Source organism: Bactrocera tryoni, chromosome 5 (assembly GCF_016617805.1).
Source record: "Bactrocera tryoni isolate S06 chromosome 5, CSIRO_BtryS06_freeze2, whole genome shotgun sequence".
NCBI lineage: Eukaryota > Metazoa > Arthropoda > Insecta > Diptera > Tephritidae > Bactrocera > Bactrocera tryoni.
Genome location: NC_052503.1, coordinates 9,609,219 through 9,634,083, shown reverse-complemented (window position 1 = coordinate 9,634,083; position 24,865 = coordinate 9,609,219). Strand labels below are relative to the sequence as shown.

The following is a 24,865-nucleotide window of genomic DNA, read 5'->3' as shown; positions in this document are numbered from 1 at the left end:
TCAGCGAAAAACTGCGACAAGTAATTTTCACTGGCTTCTCTTAGAGCCAACTTTACTCCATTAAGCGAGTTCTGCATTGACCGAAACAAATGGTATTCCGATGGTGCAAGGACAGCGCTATATGGTGGATACATTCGAATTTCTCAGACAAGCTCTCCCAGTTTTTGCCGAGCCATCAAAGATGGGTGTGGTCTAGCGTTGTCTTTATGGAAGACGAAGTCCTTTCAGCTAATCAGTTCTAGCGGTTCTTTTTTCGGTTGCTTGCTTCAATCTCATTAGTTGTGGACAGTAAAATGTAGAATCAATCGTTCGACCAGGCTGAAGCAGTTCATAGTAGATGATTCCTTTCCAATCCCACCAAACACTCAGGATAACCTTTCGAGGCGTCAATCCTGGCTTTGCGACCATTTGTAGAGCTTCACCATACTTGGAACATCATCTTTTTCGTACATTATTGTCGTATTTGATCTACTTTTCGTCTCCTGTTACCATTCGCTTCAGAAACGGTTCGATTTCGTTTCGTTTCAGTAAAGAATCGTAGATGTTAATTCGGTCCATTAAAATTTTCACAGACAATTCAAGTTGTACCCAAACATCGAGCTTCTTTTTGTAGCCAGCCTTTTTTAAATGGTTCAAACCGTTTGATGATGAATGTTAAGTTTCATGTCATGTCATGGCTGCTTATGCGATGGTCCTGGTCAATCTTTTCTATAATTTCAGCGACTATTCAACGATAGGTAGACCAGAGCGAGGTGTATCCTTTACATCGATATTTCCAGAAGGGAAGCGAGCAAACCAATGTTGGGCTTCGTAAACTGATACAGCATCGTCTCCGTAAACTTCACAAATTTCATTGGTGGCATCTCCCTTTTTATACAAAATTATCAAAATATAGCGAATTTCTTCATTATTTGCACTCATTTTTCAACTTCCCCGAATTTAGTTTTAGTTAAATGAAGCTTAAGATCTAACCTTTTCAACACTATGTGCTGTGACACAATTTGATTGGTAGCACTGGAGATATACAACTGCAACGACATCTACTGACAAAATACGAAAATCCTTTTTCGACTATCTAATATTATGTGACTGCATTTCCTTACCTCCATTGTAATCTTTGTTAGATTCTAACTGTCAGCGTAGCGAAGAATCGACATCAAAAGCATTTAAGAGGAATTCAGTTAAATGTAAAGGCGTTCTGAGGTCAGTAAATCACAAATTGCCAACATACGCCCTGGGGCCCACACTAGCGCCTCGCATCCGACTTCCTGTTCGGCACACAAAATTCCAGCCCGAGTGTATGCTAGTGCTGCGCGCTCCCTGCAGCTGCTTTATTTCATTTTTATCATTTTCTATTTTATAGCATATTTATTATGATTCAACAATGATATCTGGGGAAATCATTGTAGCACTAATAGGAATACCCCGAAGGCGCAACATGACATCTCTCGTATAATTCCGGAAAATTGTAACTCTAATAGTTGCCCTCGCTTTCTGGCGCACATGACTCGCTGCAGACCGCAAGGAGCATAACACACATCTATATATATATATGTGCGGCCACAAGTAAGAACGTGAATCGCTGCCTGCCAAGAAAGCCAAGTGCGGCAAATGTGGAGGGGCTCTAAGTGTGCATGGAATTGACTTTGCGAATGACTACTCCTTATTGCATTTACTATTGCAATGTTCGCTTGTGTGTTTGCGAGTTTACAAGTAACTGTTTCACGGGCTAACCGACACGCACATGTGGAAGAGAGCCAACTAAGCGTGAAATAAATGAATAAACACACACTCATACATGCATACGTCTGCACTTTCTTGCGCGTTCGTCGGACAGCACAGCCCTACTTGTTGCTTCTTCTGCGTATTCTCGCATTTGCTGTGCCTGTGTTTGCATGTGTGTGTGTTGATGTGCTCAGCTGAAAAATCTCCACGTCAAAGTTTTTCAGCATGCAAATTCTGCTGTACATATTTTAATACTCGCATGCAATTTGGCAAAAATAACAATAGCAACTCTTTCTTTAAGACAGATTTAACGCGGCGGCAAGCGTTGATGTGCCAGTACTGGGTCCAGAGACCGATTGGTCAAACAATTTCAGATTCCCTATTAAAACTTGATGTTAAAATCGACGCACTCAAGAATTTCATTTCACTCCACGGCCACTTAAAGCTCATGTTCCATCTAAAACAACAACAAAGTTTCGGTTAAGCGCCCTTTAAGTATTTAAATACAATCCACAGTTCTCAAAACAACCTAGAGAGTCTTAAAGCGATATTCCTAATTTGAGATCTGTTCAATGCCATGATTTTCAGAGCTGCCACACTTTCTCAAACGTGACAGATGCATTCAAAGGTGTGAGGGCGTTACTGTAATCGCTTACGTTTATGCGCATAAAGGCTATCCGGTTTCAGAGCTAATGCCGCCGGACCCGCTTCGCACGCCGGATATTTATGGGCCGTTATCAATATTGCTAGGAGCGTTGTTGAGCCTTGTGACAATCATAATTTTACATTTTAGTTCATTTTCAGCCTCTTTTCTGCAATGTTGCCTTTTCTATGCTTCACATTGCCATCCCATTCATCACTTGCCTCTGCAAGTGCTTTAACCCACGAATACGGGGGTTACCAAGCGTATGTGTGCATGTGGTCGGACCCGTCGGCTGAAGTGCTAAAAAGTGGAAGACAGGCATTTGTGCCTAATAATAGATGTAATAATGTTTGTTTGAGTGCTGATGCCTGACTGTTGACGACCCAGCCACATCCCCTCCAGAGGAGTGAGTATTGTACTTTTATTTTTATCCTTTTTTGTATTACTGCCCTGGTGCAGGGACTTTTCCGGCCGGTTGACGTGACGGTTTGCCCAGCACGAGCGCACACAAATGAGATCTCGCCATTTATTTCATATTCTTCGTATGTATTCTTAATCCAAGAGGCCTCTAACATGTGGTCTCGTGCATGCTTGTGTGCGTGTGTATATGTGAAATGTGTGGCGTCGTCAACACATCCTTTGGGACTTTGTTTGTCAGTTAAAATGAATGTTGCCCGCAAATATGTAAGCGTTGATGGCTTTTCAATTAGGTTTTATGGTTTTTCTTTTATTCGACCCTTGTGAATGCTTTGCGTGTAGAAGTCGGTGAGTGTGTGATGATACATTTTGCGCTGTCTGTCCGGGCTGTCAATAATGATGGCGCAAGCGAATAAATTAATAAGCTGAGAACGCAGTTGGTTAGTTTTTGAGCGCAAAATACACGAAAACGCTATTACTGAGGTTTCTCTGAAATACCTGGTGAATGGCCTAAAAAAATATAGCCGGAGCCATTCCTTATAAAATCAAATGGTTTTCGGCATATATGCTCGCTTTTCTTGAATTTAATATTTTATTACTTACTCAATTTTGGACGACAATTTAATGAACCAGTGGGTATTGAACCATATAGGTTTTGTTGGCAATATATTGGGTAGTCGAAAAAGTATTATCGTATTTTGTCAATAGATGTTGTTGCAGTAGTATAACTCCGGTGCTACCAATCACATTGTGTCATACCATATAGTGTTGGGTAATGAGAGCTTCATTTGACCAAAAACAATTAAATGCGGGGAAGTTGAAAATAATGAAGACAACAGCTATATTTTGAAATTTTTGTGTAACAAAGGGATGAATGCCACACAAGACACCAATGAAATTTGTGAAGCTCTCGGAGACGATGCTGCATCAGTCCGAGTAGCACAACAATGGTTCGATCGCTTCCGTTCTGGAAATTTCGATGTAAAGGATGCACCTCGCTCTGGCCGACATATCGTTGAAAAAGCCGATGAGGTTATGGAAAAGATTGAACACGACCAACACATACGCAGCCATGACATCGCTAAGGGGCTTAGCCTTCATCACCAAACGGTTTTGAACCATTTAAAAAAGGCTGGCTACAAAAAGAAGCTCGATGTTTGGGTACCTCATGAATTGCCTGTGACAAATTTAATGGACCGAATTAACATCTGCGATTCTTTGCTGAAACGAAATGAAATCGAACCATTTCTGAAGCGAATGGTAACAGGAGACGAAAAATGGATCAAATACGACAATAATGTGCGAAAAACATCACGGTCCAAGCATGGCGAAGCTCAACAAATGGTCGCAAAGCCAGGATTGACGCCTCAAAAGGTTATCCTGAGTGTTTGGTGGGATTGGAAACTAATCATCCACTATGAGCTGCTCCAGCCTGGTTGAACGATTGATTCTACATTTTGCTGTCAACAACTGATGAGATTGAAACAGCAATCGAAAAAAAAAACTGCCAGATCTGATCAACAGAAAGGGTTTGGTATTTTTGATAACTCGGCAAAAACTGGGAGAGCTTGGCTGGGAAGTTTTGATGCATCCACCCTATAGCCTTGACCTTGCACCATCGTACTACCATTTGTTTCGGTCATTGCAGAACTTCCTTAATCGAGTAAAGTTGGCTTCAAGAGAAACCTGTGAAAATTACCTTTAGTAGTTTTTCGCCGAAAAACTAGAAAAGTTTTACACTGATGGAATACAGTCCTTAGTGGAAAAATGGCAAAAAGTGGTCGACTTAAATGGTTCATCAAAATTCATTATAAGAATAAATTAAAATTTGATTAGAAATACGAAATTCGTCTACCCAATACACCTGTCCTTGCAAAATATCCGCTTTCACAGGCCCTCAATTTGATTCATTAGTTGTTAAAACTTGTGATGATGCCACTTAATTACAATTATTATTTCCATATAAAGTTTACATGGTTGCATTGAATAACGATCAAAAACAGTTTGCAAAATATATCAGAAGGGTTTTTCGCATTCAGTGGCTCTTCGATAATCGTTGAAGGGTTCAAGTTCATTTCGGCGCATTTCAGCGTGTGACAAATTAATTAAAATTTGCCACTTAATTGCACTGATTAGTAACAATTTATACATATTAATATGCACTTATCGAAAAGCAGCGGAAGGTCGCGCATAATTCCACGCTGCTAGAGACAGAAGACACACACCCGCGAAATACATATCAATGCGCTTGATGCGTTTACAGTGAAATATTTCAAAGCACAAGTGCAATCGTTGCATTCAATAAAAAGCGCGCATTTGAATTTGCAATAAAAAACGTTTCGAAAAATACTAATATGAAGCATTGGATGAGCACACACACACACACACATGCACCGAAGGCATAACTGCATAGGTGTTGAAGCTTGCAGGGCCTAGGGGACTGTTCGTCGCACTTCTGGGGCGCTGCATGGCCGCCTGCCTGCGTGCCTTTGTAGCTGACTGACAGTCGTTTCTAATTAAGTGTTCGGTCGTTCAATTAGCGAAGTGCAATTGCTGCCTGCCATGCAATGTTATTAATGTACACATACACACACACACCCGCATACGTACACAATAATAAACATATATGGTGTGTGTGTGTGCATTTTGTTCATTTCGCCGCTGATGGATTAGCGCAACGTGTGATTTCGCTTTTGAAAAGTGCAATAAAAACAAAAGTTGCCACTGACAGCGGCACACGCGCGCCGATCTGGCGGAGCACGAAACATGGAGCACCAATTGTGGATTTTTCGCTGGCAAAAGTGTAAGTGTGTGTGCCCGACAGGAAACAAAGAACGCTCCGAAGGGAGTAAAAAGTTCAAATAATGACATGCGAGGGCATGAAAGCGCCCACCATAAAACGGTAGCAACAAGGCGGTGGCACAGCTGAGGGATGAGCACTTCCTGTTCGGTGTAGTGAAAGCCGAAAATATACTTCACTTTAGTCACTTTCTACAAGTGAGTGCCTGTATTTATAAAAAAATATATTTTAAAACTGCAGGCCGTGCTTAGATATGCCCATAAGTCTTTTACAAGTCCTCTACAAAGTACGGAATTTTGATTACCAAATATAGAATCAACAAAAGTCGCGGTTTCGGTTCTTGGAATTTAAAATTTCAAAACTCTGCTTTCTGACTTTCCTGCATTTCGGACACCCCTAATAAATAGCTGGTTATGTATGTGTGCAAGTCGAGGCAAAATCATAAACGGTGTTGCAAATAATGGCAAAAAGTTATTATTGCATTTATTACAGCCTGAAACGGCGGCAGCGTATGGCAACAGCACCAGCAATGCCAACACCGAAGGGCTTTATGTCGACAACGGGAAGCAATCGTTGTAGCAACTCGTGTACTCCGATCTGTTTGCTGGGTCACGCTCCTAACAATATGCAACACACCAAATGAGCACCCATCTCGCAAAAGCACTCAGCACACACACATACAAACTCCCGCTATCGCTGAAGCGGCGCGCGGCGAACGGGTGCGACTTCGTCCACAGCTCCAGAGCTACACACTCGCTCGCGCATAATGATGATGAGCATTGGGCACGAATGAAAACTAAACTCATCAGCGCCAAACAGTGCTACGCTATTGGGCTGTTGCCGTTGCCGCGCTGGTGGTGTTGACGCCGGCGCGGCGGAAAAGCGCAATGGGCACGAGCGAGCTGGCAGCGGCACAGCAAGGAACAACTTTTTCATTTTAATAAAATTTTAATGAAAATTTCTGTTTATAGCACTGCCGCAATGTAATGCCTTTTGTGTGAGTGTGTGTGAGTGCGCTTACAGCCGTTAAAGACACGGACTGACATGGGGTCAGAGCAATAATAACAGCGAAGGCAAATAACAACAAACAAAAAATTAAATTACAATAAAAACGGAGGCATGAAGATTTTAACACTTGCTGCACTGGGAGGAAGCGGGGCTGGTCGCAGTTAAAAATGCTTAAAATACACGTGGATTAAGCAGTTATGCAGTTGTTGCCATTGAGATAGCGCCGAACTCATAGAAAATATTTTGCAAATCAGATTTTTCAGGTTCCGAATAATTGGCGCCTTTGGAGAAATTCCTTTGTTACTACAAAAGCAAAACATTAGCACAGCGTTAAAGTAATGGTGAACTTGTCATAAACGTAAGAAGCATTCCGTTTAACCCTTAGTCATGTGAAAAGAAAGTCACATAAAGTCACTGGTCCTGCAATGGCGTGAATCGAAATCGGTTAGGCAACAAGTATCTTTTAGAAGTCATTGTGTTGTACAAGCGCGATGGACGGCCTCAATGGAACTCAACTGAGATAGTTAGCGTTGCTTCTATCGCAAAAATCCGTAATAAATCATTCGCTGAATGAACTCGCACACATACTTGGGCGCATGCCAGACTGTACACACATTTCACAAACAACTGCAATGCCGAAGCAGGTGGCGACTCATAAAGTATGGAGCCAGCAGCCGGCGGTCCGATTACACTATGTGCGGGTGTGTTTGTGTGTAGTGGAAGCCTTTGGAAAAATAATTAATGTGAAAATATTATTCCGTTATTAAAAGTAGAAAATATGAATATCAGGCAGCTGTAAGGAGTGCGCGCAAGACGAAGGCACCCTGAAAGATGTGCAGAGCAATTGAGGAAGAATAAAGGAATTCGCATAGCTGTGTTTAACCGCCGCAACGAGGCGAACGAAACGAGTGCCAGCGCGCCGCCAAACCAGCCACAATGCAGCGCGCTTATATCCATTGCAAAGCCAGTAGGAGCGGCTGTTTGGGCAGCGGTCTTCGAATGACACGGCCAGGATTAAGTGCCAAGTCAAACCGCAAGCCGACCGAGATGACAAGCCGTAGGATACCGCGCGGCGCGTTGGCGTTATGGAGTGTTGACGGCGGTTGCTTGGATTTATGGTAATCGCAGTCGCCGCAGCCGCGCCGTTCGTCGGTGGAGTGAGGCGCAATGTGCGAGGTGTGCGAGCGTGCTTTATTAAAAAGGCAATGGCAGAAGACCTGATAAAAATGCATTGGCGGTGCGAGGCATTTGATTCGAATTATTATTGCGTATTGCGTTGATATGCAGTTAATTAGAAAGAATGCGCGGAGCCTTGGCCGTTATTCTGTCCGTTGGTGAACGCTCGCGTAACTTCTGCTGATGATCGCCGCGCTGCGAGTTTTTTGTTTGTTGGTGTTGTTGTAGTCATTGCAATATAACGTGCGTGCATTTGACGTTGCAGGGCGGTTAGAAGAAGAGGAAAAGACGAATTTAATTTCCGTTAACGCAGCAAATTTTATCAAATAGAACCGTTAGGGCATTAATTATGATCATATTACAGACAGCAGAAAAAATGCGAACAATAAAAGGAGTTTTATTGAAATTTATATTGGAATTTCCATTAAATGAGCGCGCTGAGGATTTGTGTGCAGCTTTATTAAAGATAATATTTTCCGTTGTTCGATAAACAGGTCGTATACTTGTACGATTGTGAACCCAAAGGAAGTTTATCTAGAAGTTCAAGATGTGCACTGCTACAAACCCTTTAATAATAGCTCGTAATTGGACCTGCGGGACCGCCGTTAGGCCTTACTTCGCAGGACCAAGCTGGGCAAGAATGCCTCTTCACAAACTCTCTGCGGGATTTTTCAGCTGGTTTTAACCTTTTCCATTGCTGTTGTCTTATACTGAGTTCTTGGATCGCTATTGCGGCCCAATCTTTCATTTTCGCGCAAGCCAGCTATGATTGCAGCATGTAACTTATAACGTTGTCGGTCGTCATACTTTGGTTTATTATTCCTTCGATAGTAGTCTCTTCTCTTCATATCCCAAGCAGGAGAGAAAGATATGTTCGGCGTTTTCATCGGCACTGCAGCAGAATGAGCATTTTGTGTCATTCTCGTTGTCGCATCTGTAGAGGGTACTCTCTTCAACAGACATGGCTGTCAAGAATTGCGTCATATAAAAGTCTGTCTCCCCGTGTTGTCTCTCAATCCAGACTGATACGTTCTTAATGAGCCTTTGCGTCCGTCTTCCTTTTTCTGCTGCATTTAATTGTCTTTGCCACGCTTCGAGGCTCGCCTGTCTCTCCTTTTTTCGCTCGTGGGATGCAAGTCGCCTATTCATAGCTTTTGATTTTTGGTAGACTCTACTTAGCTGTGAGATCATTAAATCCGGCGGCATAAGACCAGATATGATACTGGTCGCTTCGTGTGAGACCGTTCTAAAGGCACAGGCCGCTCTAATGGAGCATGACCTGGATGCTGCCTTTGCCTTATTGGCATTTGTTTTTTGACGCAGTGCTGTCCCCCATATAGGAGCCGTGTATTACATCAGTGTAGGCTGACTGATTTTAGCTAGTAGGGCTCTTCTCCTTTGGCTAAGGCCACCAGTGTTAGCCATTATTCGTGACAGGGTCGCTGTCACTTCAGCTGCCTTGCCACTGGCTTTGTCAACATATGCTCTGAAATTCAGTATCGCATCAAGGAGTTTGGTAATGTTGTATCCATCCATCTGTATTTAAGGGAACCGTTTCTAGTTTTTTCCTTCTCGGGATAAGCACCGCTTCCGTCTTTTCTCCGGCCAGCTGCAGCATAGTTTCCGTGAGCCAATCCGTAATTTTTGTTGTGGTCGCATTGCAGAAGTTTTGGATTGGGGACAGTTCTTTCGCTATGACCGTCACAGCAATATCGTTCGCATAACCAATTATTTGAGTCTCTTTTGGCAGCGGTAGGCGTAACATTCCATGGTACAGTATATTCCATAGTAATGGATCCAACACGGAGCGCTGTGGTACTCCATCTATCACCACGTAGCGTTTTTGACCTGCATCGATATCCTATAGTGACAATCTGTCAAACATATTGCTAGTAATTCCTATCCAGCAGAAATTCCGATGTGTTTCTTGCCTCCGGAGCCATAATGATATGTGGCCACGTTGCAGAATTAAAAGCATTTTGCACGTCAAGTGTGACAACTGCGCAATATTTTTCTCGCCTTACATCCTTCTGGTTTCCTCCGTGGCCTTAGCCGCAATATCCAGCAATTTTCCGACTGCGTCTATGGTGGATCGATGTCTCCTGAAACTAAATTGATTTTTAGACAAGCCAGTCAGCTCTTCTTCGAGGTGGCATTACAAACGTGGGCAGAACAGCCTCTCCAATATTTTAGCCATCGCATTGATCATGCAAAATGGGCGATAGCACTCGGCTCACTCGCCGGTTTGTTTGGTTTCTGAAGGAGAACCAGGCGCCTCTTCTTCAGTACCCTCGGGAAAACACCTTCATTTAGGCACCGCGAAAACATTTCAGCGAAGGCATTCTTGCTGTGTTTAACAGCGACCTTAAGTGCCTTGTTCGGGATGCCATCAAGTCCAGGTTCTTTTGCATTGGCATTGTTCATTCTGCGAAGTTGGCCCCAACGACAAACATCGGTTGATAAAAATAAATGATTTTGATGATTTGCGAAATAAATTTACTAAAATGAAACTTTTGCTTAAACACAGCCAAACTACTTAACGTAGACTAGCTAAACTCTAGGACTCGGCAGCAGCGCAGTTTCCTCTAGCGCTCACCGAGGAGGTGTGTTTATGCGAAAAGCACGTCAGCGATCAAACACCTCATCAATTATAAATGCAGGTATTAAAAGTCATAAAAATATTTGCAGAAAAAGTGTGTACAGCCGAGCGGAGGTGGTGCCGGTGAGTGTGTTCGGCAAACTTTGGCTCGCAACTTTTGTGATTAATGATGTAACACTTTTAAAACTTAAGTGGAAAAGCGAGTAGTGCCGACGGCAAAAAGTCAAGCTCTGACCAAAACGAAAAAAAAATTAAGCAGTTTCTGGCACAAGTTGCATGTGACAAAAATAACAGCTATAATCGGCGACAACTGCGAAGCTTGTTGTTCTTGTCAAATGAAAAACCAAACCAATTTGGAGTAAATAATATAGACATGTGTGCAAAAAGAGCGGTACGAGGCGCCATCAGAAAGACCGCGTGCACACGAAAATCTAAAATTCAAATGGTAAATGAGAAAGCATGTACTCAGTTTCGGTAGGAAAGGTATGCACCACATTTTGAACGCCACTGCGTATAAGCGACATCGCACTTGAGCCCCTCTATGCCACAGCTGCCTGCAGCAGGCAAAGACGGTTTTCCTTTCGAAAATTTTTTTTTTGAATTTGAAGTAGAATATCGGAAAGGTTTTCAAAATTTCTGGAATAAGGCTAAATATTTAACCAGATCTATAACTCTACCGAAGTTATTTAGAACTGGACGTCAATTAATGATAAAGTAAAGCGAAACTTCATTATTAAAAAAAAAGTAGATTAACTCGTGCGCAATCTCCGTCCCGCATATTCGGCTCTCCACACAGCAAAAATCAAGCTGCCAACTGTTGTTTTTGGATCGCCGTCATATTTTTCTCAATCTACGTATGCCGTAATACAATTTATGAGAATGACAAATGGTAACTGCGCTGTCACAATATGTAAAACTTTACCCCCAGTTTGGCCAGAATACCAAAAAAAAAACAGTCGAAAAACAAAAGCACTGCAGGCAAAGCAAAGCAATTGAGGAGACACTGGAGCAGAGTAGTAGAGTAGTAAGGACGCTTCGCCTATAGAAGGAAGCACTCCTAAGTCATTGCGGTTGCCATATGAATGGGCTAGCGACTGCGGATATCCGCAAGTAATTTTCACACTTACGTATGCGTATGTGTGTAAGTATGTTAGTGTGATCGTAATTGTGGCTGCCGAATCAAAAGTTTCACCGGAAGCGATGGCGTTGGCACTCAGCAAAACCAGAGCAGGCCTCGGCGGCAACCGAAGTGGCTGCGTCGGTCCCAGCAGATAAGTAGCAGCAGTTGTGTGTGCATTAAGTGGACAACAGGCACCACCCCACACCCCGGTGCAAACCGAAGTCAAACTCAAAACAACACACGAAACTGCTTAGACATGCACATGTTTGTGTTGCCGAGTGTGTCGGTGAGTGTGTGTGCGTTCACACATACATATTTAAAAGTTAATGTGTTTGCATGAGCATAGCAGAGCAATGTGACAATCATGAGTGTTGGCGCTATTTGTGCAAGTGTTTTAGCCCCTTGGCGAAAAGTTTGTGTCAACGATTAAAAGTAAAGTAAAGTTGGCGTAAACGAGCATATGCCAGCCGAAACTGTCAGGAGCGCGCACACACACACACACACAAGCGCAAGTGCTTAGGAACGCCTGAGCGGACTGAGTCAGTGACAAAATTATGAAAAACTTTGCAAGTGTCAACCACTGCAGAGATAACTAAGCAACGGCTCTCCACATGGGGAGAACGGTCTGCCAACGGAAAAGTAACGCAAAAATCGGAAAAATAAGATACACGAGAAAATGCTCGTAGTCAGCGAAATACATACAGCGGCTGAAGTCACAGACTCGTGAAATGCGAGCTGGCGCCACACTCCACGCATTACATTAACTGTCACTTATTTGTAATTCAAACGTCGCGTCCGAAATGCGCAGAGATAAACAATTGAATTAGTGAAGCTCATAAAAGTCATAACAGATCATATAAATAATACACAATATGATTTCACTGCAATCACTGTAATTGGAGCAGGTCATTTGATAATTTGGCGATTGCGTGGACCTCAGGGGAGGCAATGGCGAGCAAGTCGGTACACGCACAATTTAGTATGGCTCGGCCTTCGCAGCCTGCTTAAGTCTTAATTTTCCTAAAACCATATAATCTTTCTGCTTTGGTAACTGCCTAAGTCCCGATCACAGCATTGGCGGGCATATGAAAATTTTTTCTAAAATAATGAATTCCTTTCTCCTTTGCCTAAGCTCTGACCGTGACTTAGCAAGAACTAGAGAAATTTTCCTCAAAATCATGAACTCATTTCCTTAAATTATACAAACTCGAAAACCCCTGCAAAATGCAGTTAAGGAATTCACCATGTGCCAGTTAAGCTAACTTCAGGCCTCTGTCCTCATTCTCACCCTCATGGTCATGCTTATTGTCAAGCTGCTTAATTGCCGAAATTACCACATTCAATTAAAAATAAAAAGGCAAAAGCCATGGACATAATTTCCTTAGTTGCTTTTGTACAGTTGTCTTGACGCTGTCGCATTAGCATACGAATCTTGCAAAGACGCTCCCTAATGGCTCTTTTGTGCCACAAAAATCGAGTTACCAGCGCACGCCACTGTCAAGTCTCACTTTTAGCACAAAACTACAAAAACTAAGGGCTGCCATGAAGAAACATGAAAAAATACTCTCACACACACACACACACTGAAAGCGGGCGCTGAATACATTAAAGAGGTGGTGAAGGATATAAAACTATGTATGTATGTATGTTTGTACGTATAAATAAAGAAATGGGAAATAAATGCAAACAACTGTAGTTTCGACAAACTTCATTGTAATTATTTCTTATTTTCCCTTGGCCTTCGCTCAAAATCGCCTGCGAGTTCTTTTTGCGAATATTCGTAGTTTTCAAAGATTTGTCTCAAGATAAGCTTATGCACCACTTCGCAGTAGACGCGGCTGCCGCGCAAAGATAAAATCGGAACAAAAGCGAAAAATATAGGCGAAAGACGAACTTTCTTCGATAGCGTTTTCCTTGCCTCACAGCCCAGTTCGCGCACCCTTCGGTTCCGCCTGCTGTTTGCCTGAGACAGCATTTCTGTGTGCAAATGAAGTGAAATGGTTACAAGTGCCGCGGAATTTGTTTTCTGCCTCTGCATTTTGTTGAATTTCGATTTCACAGTAGTCAAAGTTCGTTTTTTTGTTTTTTTTTACAATTGGAAACTGCAGCGTTAACTGTTCTACTAACTTTTGATGCTCGAACTGAGATTGCCAAATAAAGTGAAACATTTGCCGAGCATTGGCGGCCAAACGAGCGAATTTCGTAAAAATCTACTAACAACTTGCGCTAATTGACATAAAGTATCAAGCCATCAGATCCACGCAAAAAAAACAAAGTACAAAGAGCTTAGATGCAAATTTAAAAGCAGCAAAACTCTAGTTTACAGTTAAAATTTAAACGTTAAAATGAGAGCGACTACAGGGTTTGACCGGAAAATAATAGAAAATACCGGGACTGTATTTCGGAGCGTGCGCGCACAGAACGAGCGGCTGGTCAGTTGTCTCCGAGCTCCTGACGAGTCAGGACAAACATTTTCGCACGACGTGTTCCTGTGAGTGGTGCAAGCCGAAAATGCAGCGTTCATTAGAGCAGAGGTACGCGATTAAATTCTGTGTGAAACTCGGCAAATCTAAGACAGAGACGTTTGATATGATCAAGCAGGCTTACCCAGATGTTTCTTAGCAAAAAGTGGTTTGTTTCGGTGGAACCAGGCCTTTTTGGAAGCTCAGGAAGAGGTATCTGATGAAGATCGGAAGAATGGGCAAATCCAAAACGGAAACGATGTCCGTTGTCTTTTTGGACATCAAAGGCATCGGGCACCATTAATTAATGGAAGTCTTCAAGAAACTCTAACGAAGGGTAGGAAGGGTCAGCTGGGTCCGACATTGGATTAGAAGTTGTGACCTCTCGGACTTTTTTTGTTTTCTTGCCTGACAAGGCCGATGAAAGGCAAGCATTTTGAGACGATAGAAGGTATCCAAGTAGCACGCACCTCGGCTCTCAAGGCAAGTCTGGAGACTGCCGGCGCAGAAGGAGCCTTTTTTTCAAAGAATTGTAACGATTGGTTCAATATATTTTTATAATCGACTCAGTCCGAGTACTTACCGGTCAAACCCTGTATGTCACAGAAATTTTCATGAAGTCAAAGCGGGTGAAGACGATGACCATTTGCCGATTTCTCGGAACTTTTCGTTGAAAATTTTTAGACTAGGCTATTTTCGGAATTTGATAACCGTTACTTGACATTGATTGCTAAGGCTTAAAAATGTTTACTTTACATATTGCTTGACACTGGTTGCCACAGAGCAACATTTACATATAACCCCACAACCGTTTTTAGGTTATGACAACCTTCGGCGACGAGGTTGAGGAAAAAGCCACTTAAATAACGAACAAAAATTACGCTAAATGAATGAAAGGAGAGGAGGCAAGTGCAAAAATGAAGCAAAAGCGCAATAAAATTATAAAGGAAATTAAGGGAGAGATATAAAATAGAAATGCAAGTTGCACTCTATGAAATGCTAAGTAGTCTCGTAAAAGGAAACGAAATGTCGAACAAAGCAACTAATATAGTCGAGTGAACAAAAGAAAGGTTGGCGCTGCACCGCCCCTCATCCATGTAGGATAAAATAAAGAAGGAAGAGAAAGTTTTCTAATGTATGAAAATAAAGAACAAAGAGCGAAAAAGAAACGAGACGCTGCAACGCTGCGGAAGTTCCAATTACATTTGAAAGCGACACATAACTTCCGATGACTTCCAATTGCCGCAGCAGTAGAGTAGAGAGCACACACTCTTTGCGTGCTGCTTCTTGCTGTCATAGCAGCAACAACAATGCATAATTGTGATAGCGGTCTGCAAATGATTCTATTTCTGAGCTTTTTTTCATTTAACCGCGACAACGTTGACGAAATGCTTGACATTACGAGCATCGCTGGCGCCCGACCCCCGCCCGCTGTGCCCGGCAACAGCGCGTTGGCAAGGGCGGGTCGTCGTGTCGCATGCGAACGACAATGATGAAGTGGCGAAATGATAAAATGAATGGAAGCAAGGCAGGCAACTGGCAAGAATAGAATTTACGCAACCTTCAGCAATGATGGAGTATGATATAAAATCACTTTTTTCAAGTCTCAACAAAGTTAATGTCACATTGGAACAAATTTCGAAATGGCATGCCTGGCAAAAAGTGAAAAAGTTATAAAAATTAGCATAGCATAAAAGTGTGGTGTGGAAAGTGCAACCTCGGAGCTCGCACCTCGTTACGGCAATTTGTGTTTGGTCAGCATGAAATGTCTGAGAACTCCTCATGCTCCACTGGAGTTATGTTGCCCCAACGGCATATAAAATAACATGTATACAGGGTTTGGGGAAGTAATAGGACTTAGTCATTCTCCGGAATAGCCTTGAGAGCCGAGGTGCATGCTGCTTGGATGCTCTTTCATCGGCCTTTTCAGGCAAGGAAACACAAAAAAATCAGAAGAGGCCACATCTGGGCTGTAGGGTGGCTGCGGAAGCGTTGGGATGCCGGCCTTGGTTACGTAGCTATTCAAAAGGAAGGCGGTGTGAGCCTGGCCGTTGTCATGGTGCAACTTTCAATCGGTTGCGATGTCTTGTCGGACCCGATTGATCCTTCGTTTGAGTCTCTTGAGGGCTTCCACGTAAAACTTGGCGTTGACGGTTTGTCCAGGAGGAGCAAATTCATGGTGGACGATGGATTTGATATCAAAAAAGTTCATCGTTTTCACTTTGCATTTGTTCATTCTTACGGTCTTTATCAGCGACCTCTCCCCGGCCCTCCAAAAAGGCCTGGTGTCACTGAAACACAGCACTTCTTGCTAAAGCAACATTTGGATAAGTCTGCTTGATCTAATCAAACGTCTCTGTCTCAGATTTACCGAGTTTCACACAGAATTTAATCGCGTACCTCAAGTCTGACGAAGGCTGCATTTTCGGCTTGCACCACTCACAGAAACACGTCGCACGAAAATGTTTGTCCTGACCTTCCAGGAGCTCAGAGACAACTGACCAGCCGAATCCAGTCGGTACGCGCACGCTCCAAAGTACAGACGCTTCAGAAGAAACTCAGTCCTATTGCGTTCCGGACAAACCCTGTAGGAACCTGTCTCTACGAGTATACCCTGATACACTGTTTACGAGCGCTCATGTTGATTGCCCTAAGTGATTGTGGACCATATTAAATTTGTATCCATCCTCGTTTATCTTCCTTCTGCTTCTTGCTGAATGCTTTTAGGTTTTAATAGCTAGTCTTCTCCTTCCCTTCGTGCGATTATATGAATAATGTTGAAAGCCTTTAATTTAATGGCCTTTATTTATACCTTGAAATAATAATGGCACACAAATGGCGCTTTTATTCGTGTCCCGATGAATGTTGTGACCCAGTTGCAAAGTGCGTCGCAGTTAAGTGAAATAGTTTCCTTGTTGTGTTCTTTTTTCTGGTGCAAAGTCAAACTGCACTGGTATTATTACAATGAAGCGCCATTCATATTGCAGGTGAGCTAACTGCTCGCATTGCTTCGAGCCATTATTTAATTAGATTGAAAATAAATTAGAAGAGGAAGTCAACGGAATCCGTTTCGCCTGCGTTTGCGGTTAATTATTGCAAGCCCAGCCGGTAGACGCAGCCCTTCACATCTCCTCAAACTGATCTGTACTTACGTTCACAGGTACATATATACTTTACGGAAGAACTTTGACTCAATTGACTAAGAGTCTGATGGTTTATTAAATTTTGACTCGAAAATGGTAAGCGATTTGATATCTAATTCGTTTTCAGCCCTTCTTACTTAGACTCACTATGCAAAATCAGTGTAACTTAAATTACTCACATGCATAGTAGCGATTACAGTTACACAAAACTGCCTTTAGTTTATATTTCTAGGAATACTCATATTCTATAATTCATAACACTGTCTACAACTAAATTAAGTTTACGAAATTAAATTTAAGTAAATTAAAACCGAATTTCACCGTTATTTATTCTATCGAATATATCACGTGTTAATGTCTCATATCTGCCGGCAGGTGTTCTGTAGTAAAGCTCATCCTGTATGACATTCGGATTGTAGCCTTCTTTCTGCAGGTCCACCTTACGCAATTTGTATGTACCGGTGAGGTCAATGTTAGTTAGGAATCTCAAAAACTGCGGTCTGGCATAGACTGGCAGTGCTTCCGACATATCCCGCGCGAAGCGTTCGAGATCCACTTCTCGCTGTGGGTCATAAATCGCCGCCATACCAGCGCGCCCTTCCGTATGCGGTATTATCACGCCATATACGACTGTGTCCTTGTAATTGGCCATGTTACTGACCTGAGCTTCTACCTCGCTTGTGGACACGTTCTCGCCCTTCCAGCGAAACGTATCGCCGGTGCGGTCCACAAAGAAGAGGTAACCGCGTTCGTCAGATGTCAAGAGATCGCCTGATAGGAATGCCATATCACCTTTCTTAAACACGTCACGAGCTATTTTCTTCGTAGACGCACTTTCATCAGCATAGCCCAGAAATTCTCTGGACGGATTGCCCTCGATTATTTTGCCAATGAATACGCCGGACTCGTTAGGGCCACAGCGTTTACACAAACCATCGGCACCACGTATGGGCTCCCCAGTATCGGGGTCCGCTTTTATTATGGATATTGGATAGATTTGTGGCAGAATCCGCGAAACAAATCCTATTGCGCCAACAGTGTTGTCGTTGTTCATAATATTGGCATTTCCCTCTGTGGCTCCGTAGAATTCACCCACTTTTGGTATGTTGAAACGTTCAACAAAGCGCGACCAAATTTGCGGACGCATCCCATTACCGAAAATCATACGAATTTTGTGCGAACGATCATATTCCGTTGGGGGCGTGGCTAATATGTAACGTGCCATTTCCCCGATATATTGAGCTACCTGGAGACATTTAAGTTAAGTTATAGGAGATGGTATCTTATTTATTTGATTTGGCTTACGGTACAGTTGTAGCGCACACAGTCACTGAAATATCCCGAAGCGGAGAACTTTTTCCGAATAGCGACGGTCGAGCCGAAGAGCAGCGCTTGACCCATGCTCATAACTCCACCGGCTGTGTGGTATAGCGGTAGGGGGGTATAGTACACATCTTTGCTTCTGAAGTTCAAGGCGTAGTGAATGCCCGCCGCTATAAATAGGTACCTGCAAATATTAGTTGATATGAGAAACATTCGTACCCCCTCCTCATAAACTCATAGACATATTGGATAGTTTAACATACCGGGAATGGGAGATTACCGCAGCCTTAGGTAGACCAGTGGTGCCGGATGTGTAAATATACATTAGTTTGTCGTGATGATTTGGGTGTTGAATGGTGCTCGGTTGCGATGTGACATGTGTGGATGAGTTCATCAAGGTGGCCAAATCTTCTGCTGAGTTTCGGACTGCCTTATTAATTTCATTATTCAATTGATATAATTTTGCTGAAACTTCAGACGCAACGCTCTCCACAGTCTCCGCAAAGTCTTCGCCATAAATTAGAGCTAAGCATTTTGCCACGGTAATACTGTGCACTAGTGAGCGCTCCTTGAGGTTGGTGTTAATAAGTGCCGTTATAATGCCAAGCTTCGAAAGGCCCAACCATATGCCGACGAACTCGACGCGGTTCTCCAGCATAAGTGCAATCACATCGCCCTTTTTGTAGCCGTGACTGTGGAATATGTCTGCAATGCGATTGGCAAACTGATCCAGTTGCCGAAATGTCCAAGACTGCGTCTCACTAATGATTGCAGTTTTATCTGGGTACTTTGACACATTCATTTGAAATATATCACTTATAGAAACGTTACTGCGCTCATATCGCTTTATGAGCAAGAGTAGCTTTATGTAGGCCCATAATGCGCTAATGAGACGCGAAAGCAAGAGTAGAAATTTCATTAGAAATGAAAGCTTAGAGAATTAATTACTCACGTAATATCCCGCTGAGAAGTTACGGCCGCTATATAGAACCAACGCCAGCCCAATGTCACTAGCAATAAAACAATTATAGCGACAACCAATGCTGGTAGACCGCTTTTCCATCCAAAGAAACTCCACAGCAACGCGACGACTATAACTGCGGTACTCGCTGTGAGGACCACCAAAAGTAGTTTAGACTTAGTTGTGGTTTCGTCAGCTAAAAGCTGCTGATTTGAAGAGCCTGGACCTGTGCCATTTTGGATGCCATTCGAGCTACGCTGCTTGGGGTCGTCTCCATCCACGTCAATAGTAGTATGCGTCGTCCTTGGCGCTTTTTCACTGCTCTCTGCGTTGCGCTGTTCATCTTTTTCGAGCGGCAATTTAACCCCGACACTTGCCTGCTGATAAGAGGTAAGATAAGAAATCGTTACACATTGTCGCTGTTGCATATATTATTCGTATTACAGCTGCCTCAATCATATAAAATGTGGTAAATATTACTCTCTTAATGTATTTGAAATCATTATACAAATCACTTCTAATTTATTTAATTATGGGGTTCGACACCGCTGCCTCTGAAGTAGCTCCAGCAAACCTGCACTGCGACATGCTCACTAATACATGTAAAAATATTTATTTAGTCTGCCCTTTCGCGTCTAAGTCGTCATTCTAAAATGAATTATTTTGCATTACAAGTTGCTGGTACTTTTCCTACACTGCGAATAATCAAGGCCCCAAGTTGGCCAATTAGTTTACAAAATTGTATTGAAAACAGCGAATAGTGCGCCGCTCAGCACCGATTAAAATAGCTGTAGACCTCTACGATAGTGATCTCGTATGCACGATAAATGCGATTCAACCAGTTTCTTTGTTAATTGAGAACCACTTAAATGCAATATGATATTGATCCCATAGCCAAAGCGCCGCTTTGCTGACTTTTTGTACCCTGAACTCGATTTAGTCACTCAACTGGTTACTGAAACACAGCAAAAGACGCAAAACAAACAAAAAAAGCAACAACAAACGACAAACACCTTCAGTTCACTCGCAGCTCCAAAGTGCCATAACTCAGAAGCAAAAATAGTGCAGAAGGTGCTCACATACACACACACACATGCGCCGCCAGTAGTGCTGTTACACATAAGAAAGACATAACTCAGCTTAAGTGGCTGGGCTAGCAGTTTGTTTATTTGCTTTTGCTGTGTTTTGAAAGTAGAGATTTCAAACAAAAATGTCTGCGAGTTGCAGTGAAGGCCAGCGTGTGTGGCTGGCTTTGTGGTTACTTCTTTGGTATGTCTTTTAAGCGCGCCACTCGGCAGATGCGTGTCTTTGTAGTTGTTGCAGTGCTTGATGGATTTGTACACCTTGCATGGCAGATTGCATATGCTTTATTTAAGCAAGCTAGGCCTGGGTATACGTCTACATAAAATTGAGCGTGAACATGTGAATATGTTTTCGGACAGACTTAGTCAAAATTGCTGTGGCCTGAGCTGAAGTGTGTCAGCAAAATCGCGTATATTCTCCACAAATATGTTTTTGCATGTGTGTATGATATATACTTTGCTATTTTAAACGCTTTCCCGCTCGCTTTCGAACAACTCTACTTTATTTGCTTCAGTTCCATTTAACTTGGCCTTACACTTGCATCGATCTTATTATTCTGCTCATCAACGGCGTTGACCTCGCCTGACCCCTCCATGGCAGCACTCATGACGCCGGTTGTTGGACACTGCTGGGCACGTTCCTCCGCACACACAACTATCGCTATTCCACTTTAGATTCACTTATTAACACGCTTTCACGATTTACAGTTAATTGATTGCGTGTACTTATTAAATAACAAGCGTCTTCGAATGGAAGCGCATCTTTCGAGTTCAAATAGAAATTCACGACTTCGAAAACTCAATTTCATTCATGTAGCCACAGGTGGTACGGGCACTACACTGGCGTTAACTCTACTGTAGCAGTGCTGCGCGGATGCTGTACTGAGTCGCGGCTATGCGCACATTTGTGTTGACGGCCCGCTTTGCACGATTTCACTTTTAGCTGTGTCACAGACCGCGCGTCGTTTGCGGTCGGGCAAAGTGTAATCTTACACAATATTCACTACTGTCCACAGCCGCGTTCGCCGATGCATTGACTCCAGCCGATCTACGGCTGAGCCACTGCTGCGATTCGCAATTTCAAAAACAAACCCACACACACACACACCTCCAGTGCTTCAGTGCCTGCTAAACTGCTGCACACAGCTCAGCAAAACTCGTTGCTTTTGACTCACCTGGCCGGCGCGGCGACTATTCCGCAACATAAAATCATAAGTTACTTACTCCATACACATTTACAGTATGCACTTACCATCGAGCTCCATTATTCTTGTATTCTTACGATAGGGTGATCGCTATCGCCTCTACTTCAGAAACCAGTTTTTTCCAATAAGAAACTGTTGTGATGCATTCTTAAATGCTAATGCTGAAGCTTCCAATGAGCTACTGCGCTATACTACGTCTTTATTTAAGAAATAATTAGAGTCTAGTCGACCACAAGTTCAACTGATGTCATGTTACTCTCTCAGTGTCGTTCGATGAGTAATACAAGAACTATTTTTACTACTTTAGGCCTTGCTATAATCGCGATTTAAGCCCATATCTTTGTAGTAGACACAATGTCGGTTAGTGGCTTCTATAGTCTGACTATAAACTATATTTAATATAAAATTGGTCATAACAACTTGATAAGCTTTGAAATTAAACTGAAAAACGTATAAGAAAGCCCTTGCCCACCCTAATATTCGCATATAAGCATTCACGCGACTTCTCAAAAATTTGGAGTCGGTAAATTTTAGCCAGCGATAATTTAGTAAACGTTAACGATCAGAAGTTGAACAAAAATTTAATTGAAAGTTGTTTTTACAACACAATTACGTCGCGCATATAATTTTTTTATGAAGAAATCGCCAAAGCAAAAACGACTAGCGCAGCAGTCAAACCTTACACTTTTTTGCACACTTCTGTACACGATGATCGCCAATGAGCTAATTATCATTATCTGCTTCTCTTTTCTTTCCACGTTCGCAAGCGCAGCCCATAGAGAAAACAAAAACAAGCACACGCGAGTAGCACCGGCAAGCTTCGCACACGCGGACTACCACATATTTATCCAACATATGGCACATACATACATGAACATGAGGCTAGCGCCAAACTGGTGGGTTTTCGATTGAATGCGGACCATAACTGGTTTACGTTCTCTATGCATTCTGCAGCGAATCTATTTCTGTTTCGTCAATCAAAAAGTGATGAAATCGGGATGTGAATTAAAAGCTTCAACACTCGAAAGGTGTCTGGAGTTTCCAGAGTATTGATATAAACCGAAATAAGAACCGATGAAAAGCCAATCATTCAATTCAAATTTCTTACAGTTGTAGAGACCTATGCAGGGAGTGGCAATCAACAAAAGTATTGACCTGGCAAATAGATATTTGCCATTAAGTTAGGCTTATCTCCTTCCTTATGCAACAGAGTGGTGGTCTTCTTCTTCATCTGCTTCCCCCAACGGGTACTGCGTCGAATACTTTCAGAGAGGGAGTGTTTTATTCCATACGGACGACATGACCTAGGCAGCCTAGCCTTTGTCTTTTAATTCACTGAAGTATGTCAATGTCGTCGTATATTCTTACACTTCATCGTTCCATCGACTGCGGTATTCGCAGTTGCCAATGCGCAAAGGTCCATAAATCATCCGTAGAACCTTTGTCTCGAAAACTCGTAATGCCGACTCATCAGATGTTTTAATCGCCCGTGCCTTTCTACCAAATAACAGGACCGGGAATAATGAATGACTTGAAGAGTTTGGTCTTTGTTCGTCGAGAGAGGACTTTACTTCTCAATGTCAGACATCGCGGCATAAAGTCAGCTCCTTTTCGTTCTGAAAGAAAGCAGCTTTGAAATCGACGAAGAGGTAGTGTGTGTCGATTTTCCTTTCACGGGTCTTTTCCAAGATATGGCGCATGTTGAATATCTGGTCAGTTTTAGATTTTCCAGGCCTACAGCCACACTGATAAGGTTCAATCAGTTAGTTGACGGTGGGCATTAATTTTTCACACAATTCGCTCGATAGAACCTTATATGCGATGTTTAGGAGACTTATGCCACGGCAGTTGACGCATATTGTGGGGTCTCTCTTTTTGTGAATTGGGCAGAGCACACTTTAATTCCAATCGTCGAACATGCTTTCGTCTGACCATATTTTATAAAAAGCCTGATGCATGCTCCTTTTCAGTTCTTCGCGCCGTATTAGAATAGCACAGCCGGCAATCCATCGGCGCTCGCCTCTTTGTTGTTCTTCAGACGGATAGTTGCTATTCGAACTTCTTCATGGTCGGGCAATGGAACGTCCGTTGATTATGGAATCGCGTTCAGCATCTGCTGGTGTTATGCTTTCACTGCCATTCAACAGTCTGGAGAATTGTTCCCTCCATAATTTCAGTGTGCTCTGGGCATCAGTCACTTGATCACCTTTGAGGTTTCTACAAGAGGGTGATCCGGTTTTGAAACCTTACGCATCTTTTGATAGAATTTTCGAGCATTACCCCTGTCGGCAAGCTTGCAAAGCTCTTCAAATTCATACATTTCGGCTTGTCTCTTTGTTTGTCAGTCTATCTATCCCATCCCACGGCTATCGATTGTAACGTTGCATGGTACGGCACGGCAATTTTCATTGTACCAGTTGTTGTTTTGCCTTTCCCGAAAACCAATGGTTTCGTTTGCAACTGTACGTAAAGAGCTTGAAATCCCGTCCCACAGTTATACTTAGTAAGACACTTATAGTATGTTAATGCGATATTTTAATACCGTGGTGCCCTCTTTTTAACATTTAGTATGCTTGAGTTTATCACGTTGGAACTCTGAAGCATTCGCTTCATTGTGGTTCACAGGTATCGCTACCAAAATGAGATAAATCCATAGATTTTTCATGAAATACTTTTCTCTGACTATATTTTATCTTTATCTTTCCCTCGCATAAAACGCCTCTCACAATCTACAGGTATTCTTTAAAACATTTTTTGGTAAAGAGTATCTTCTTCTTCTCAGATGTACATATATATAGTACGTATATGCCAACCTCTGTATGTAGTACCTAACAAAACACGACGTATTCAAGCGTGGAACTTGGACCATAATCATAAATCTCAATGTCTTGTGTGCAAGCGAGTGTAACCTTTTAGCAATTTTCTATGTAATTAGCATTTAAACGACTCACATTTCAATTTAGTTGATCGTGAGATGAATCAGACGTGCATTAACTGTACAATCAAGCACTAAGTAATGGAAGTGCCTGTAAAAGTTATCGCTGTCGGGGATCAGTAAGTTCATTTTGGATATAAAAATTTCGACTCATATTCACAAAAAACGAATAATGTCTGCTCATGATAAAACAAGAAGAAAAAAGATCTAAAAATACATAAAAAATATACATTTGTATGAATATAGAATTCCAAAAACAAATTACT

General features: G+C 42.5%; 2 protein-coding genes across 6 annotated transcripts in view; one reads left to right on the top strand and one right to left on the bottom strand.

Annotated features, from left to right (window-relative positions):
- LOC120777899 overlaps positions 1-24,865 on the top strand; it is a 79,522-nt gene that overhangs the window by 9,010 nt on the left and 45,647 nt on the right. The gene's annotated exons all lie outside the window — the stretch shown is intronic.
- LOC120777900 (long-chain fatty acid transport protein 4-like) lies at positions 17,260-21,504 on the bottom strand. 4 transcript variants are annotated; one of them, XM_040109479.1, is made up of 5 exons: positions 20,996-21,504; positions 19,369-19,757; positions 18,680-19,300; positions 18,399-18,600; positions 17,260-18,339 (listed from the first exon to the last, which is right to left on the bottom strand). In XM_040109479.1, the coding sequence occupies exons 1-5, from the start codon at positions 21,065-21,067 to the stop codon at positions 17,398-17,400; spliced, it is 2,226 nt and encodes a 741-aa protein (XP_039965413.1). In that variant the 5' UTR covers positions 21,068-21,504; the 3' UTR covers positions 17,260-17,397. The 4 variants fall into 4 exon arrangements, with proteins under 4 accessions (XP_039965413.1, XP_039965414.1, XP_039965415.1 ...); XM_040109480.1 differs by having other exon boundaries at positions 19,369-19,754; XM_040109481.1 differs by having other exon boundaries at positions 19,369-19,754; positions 21,002-21,504.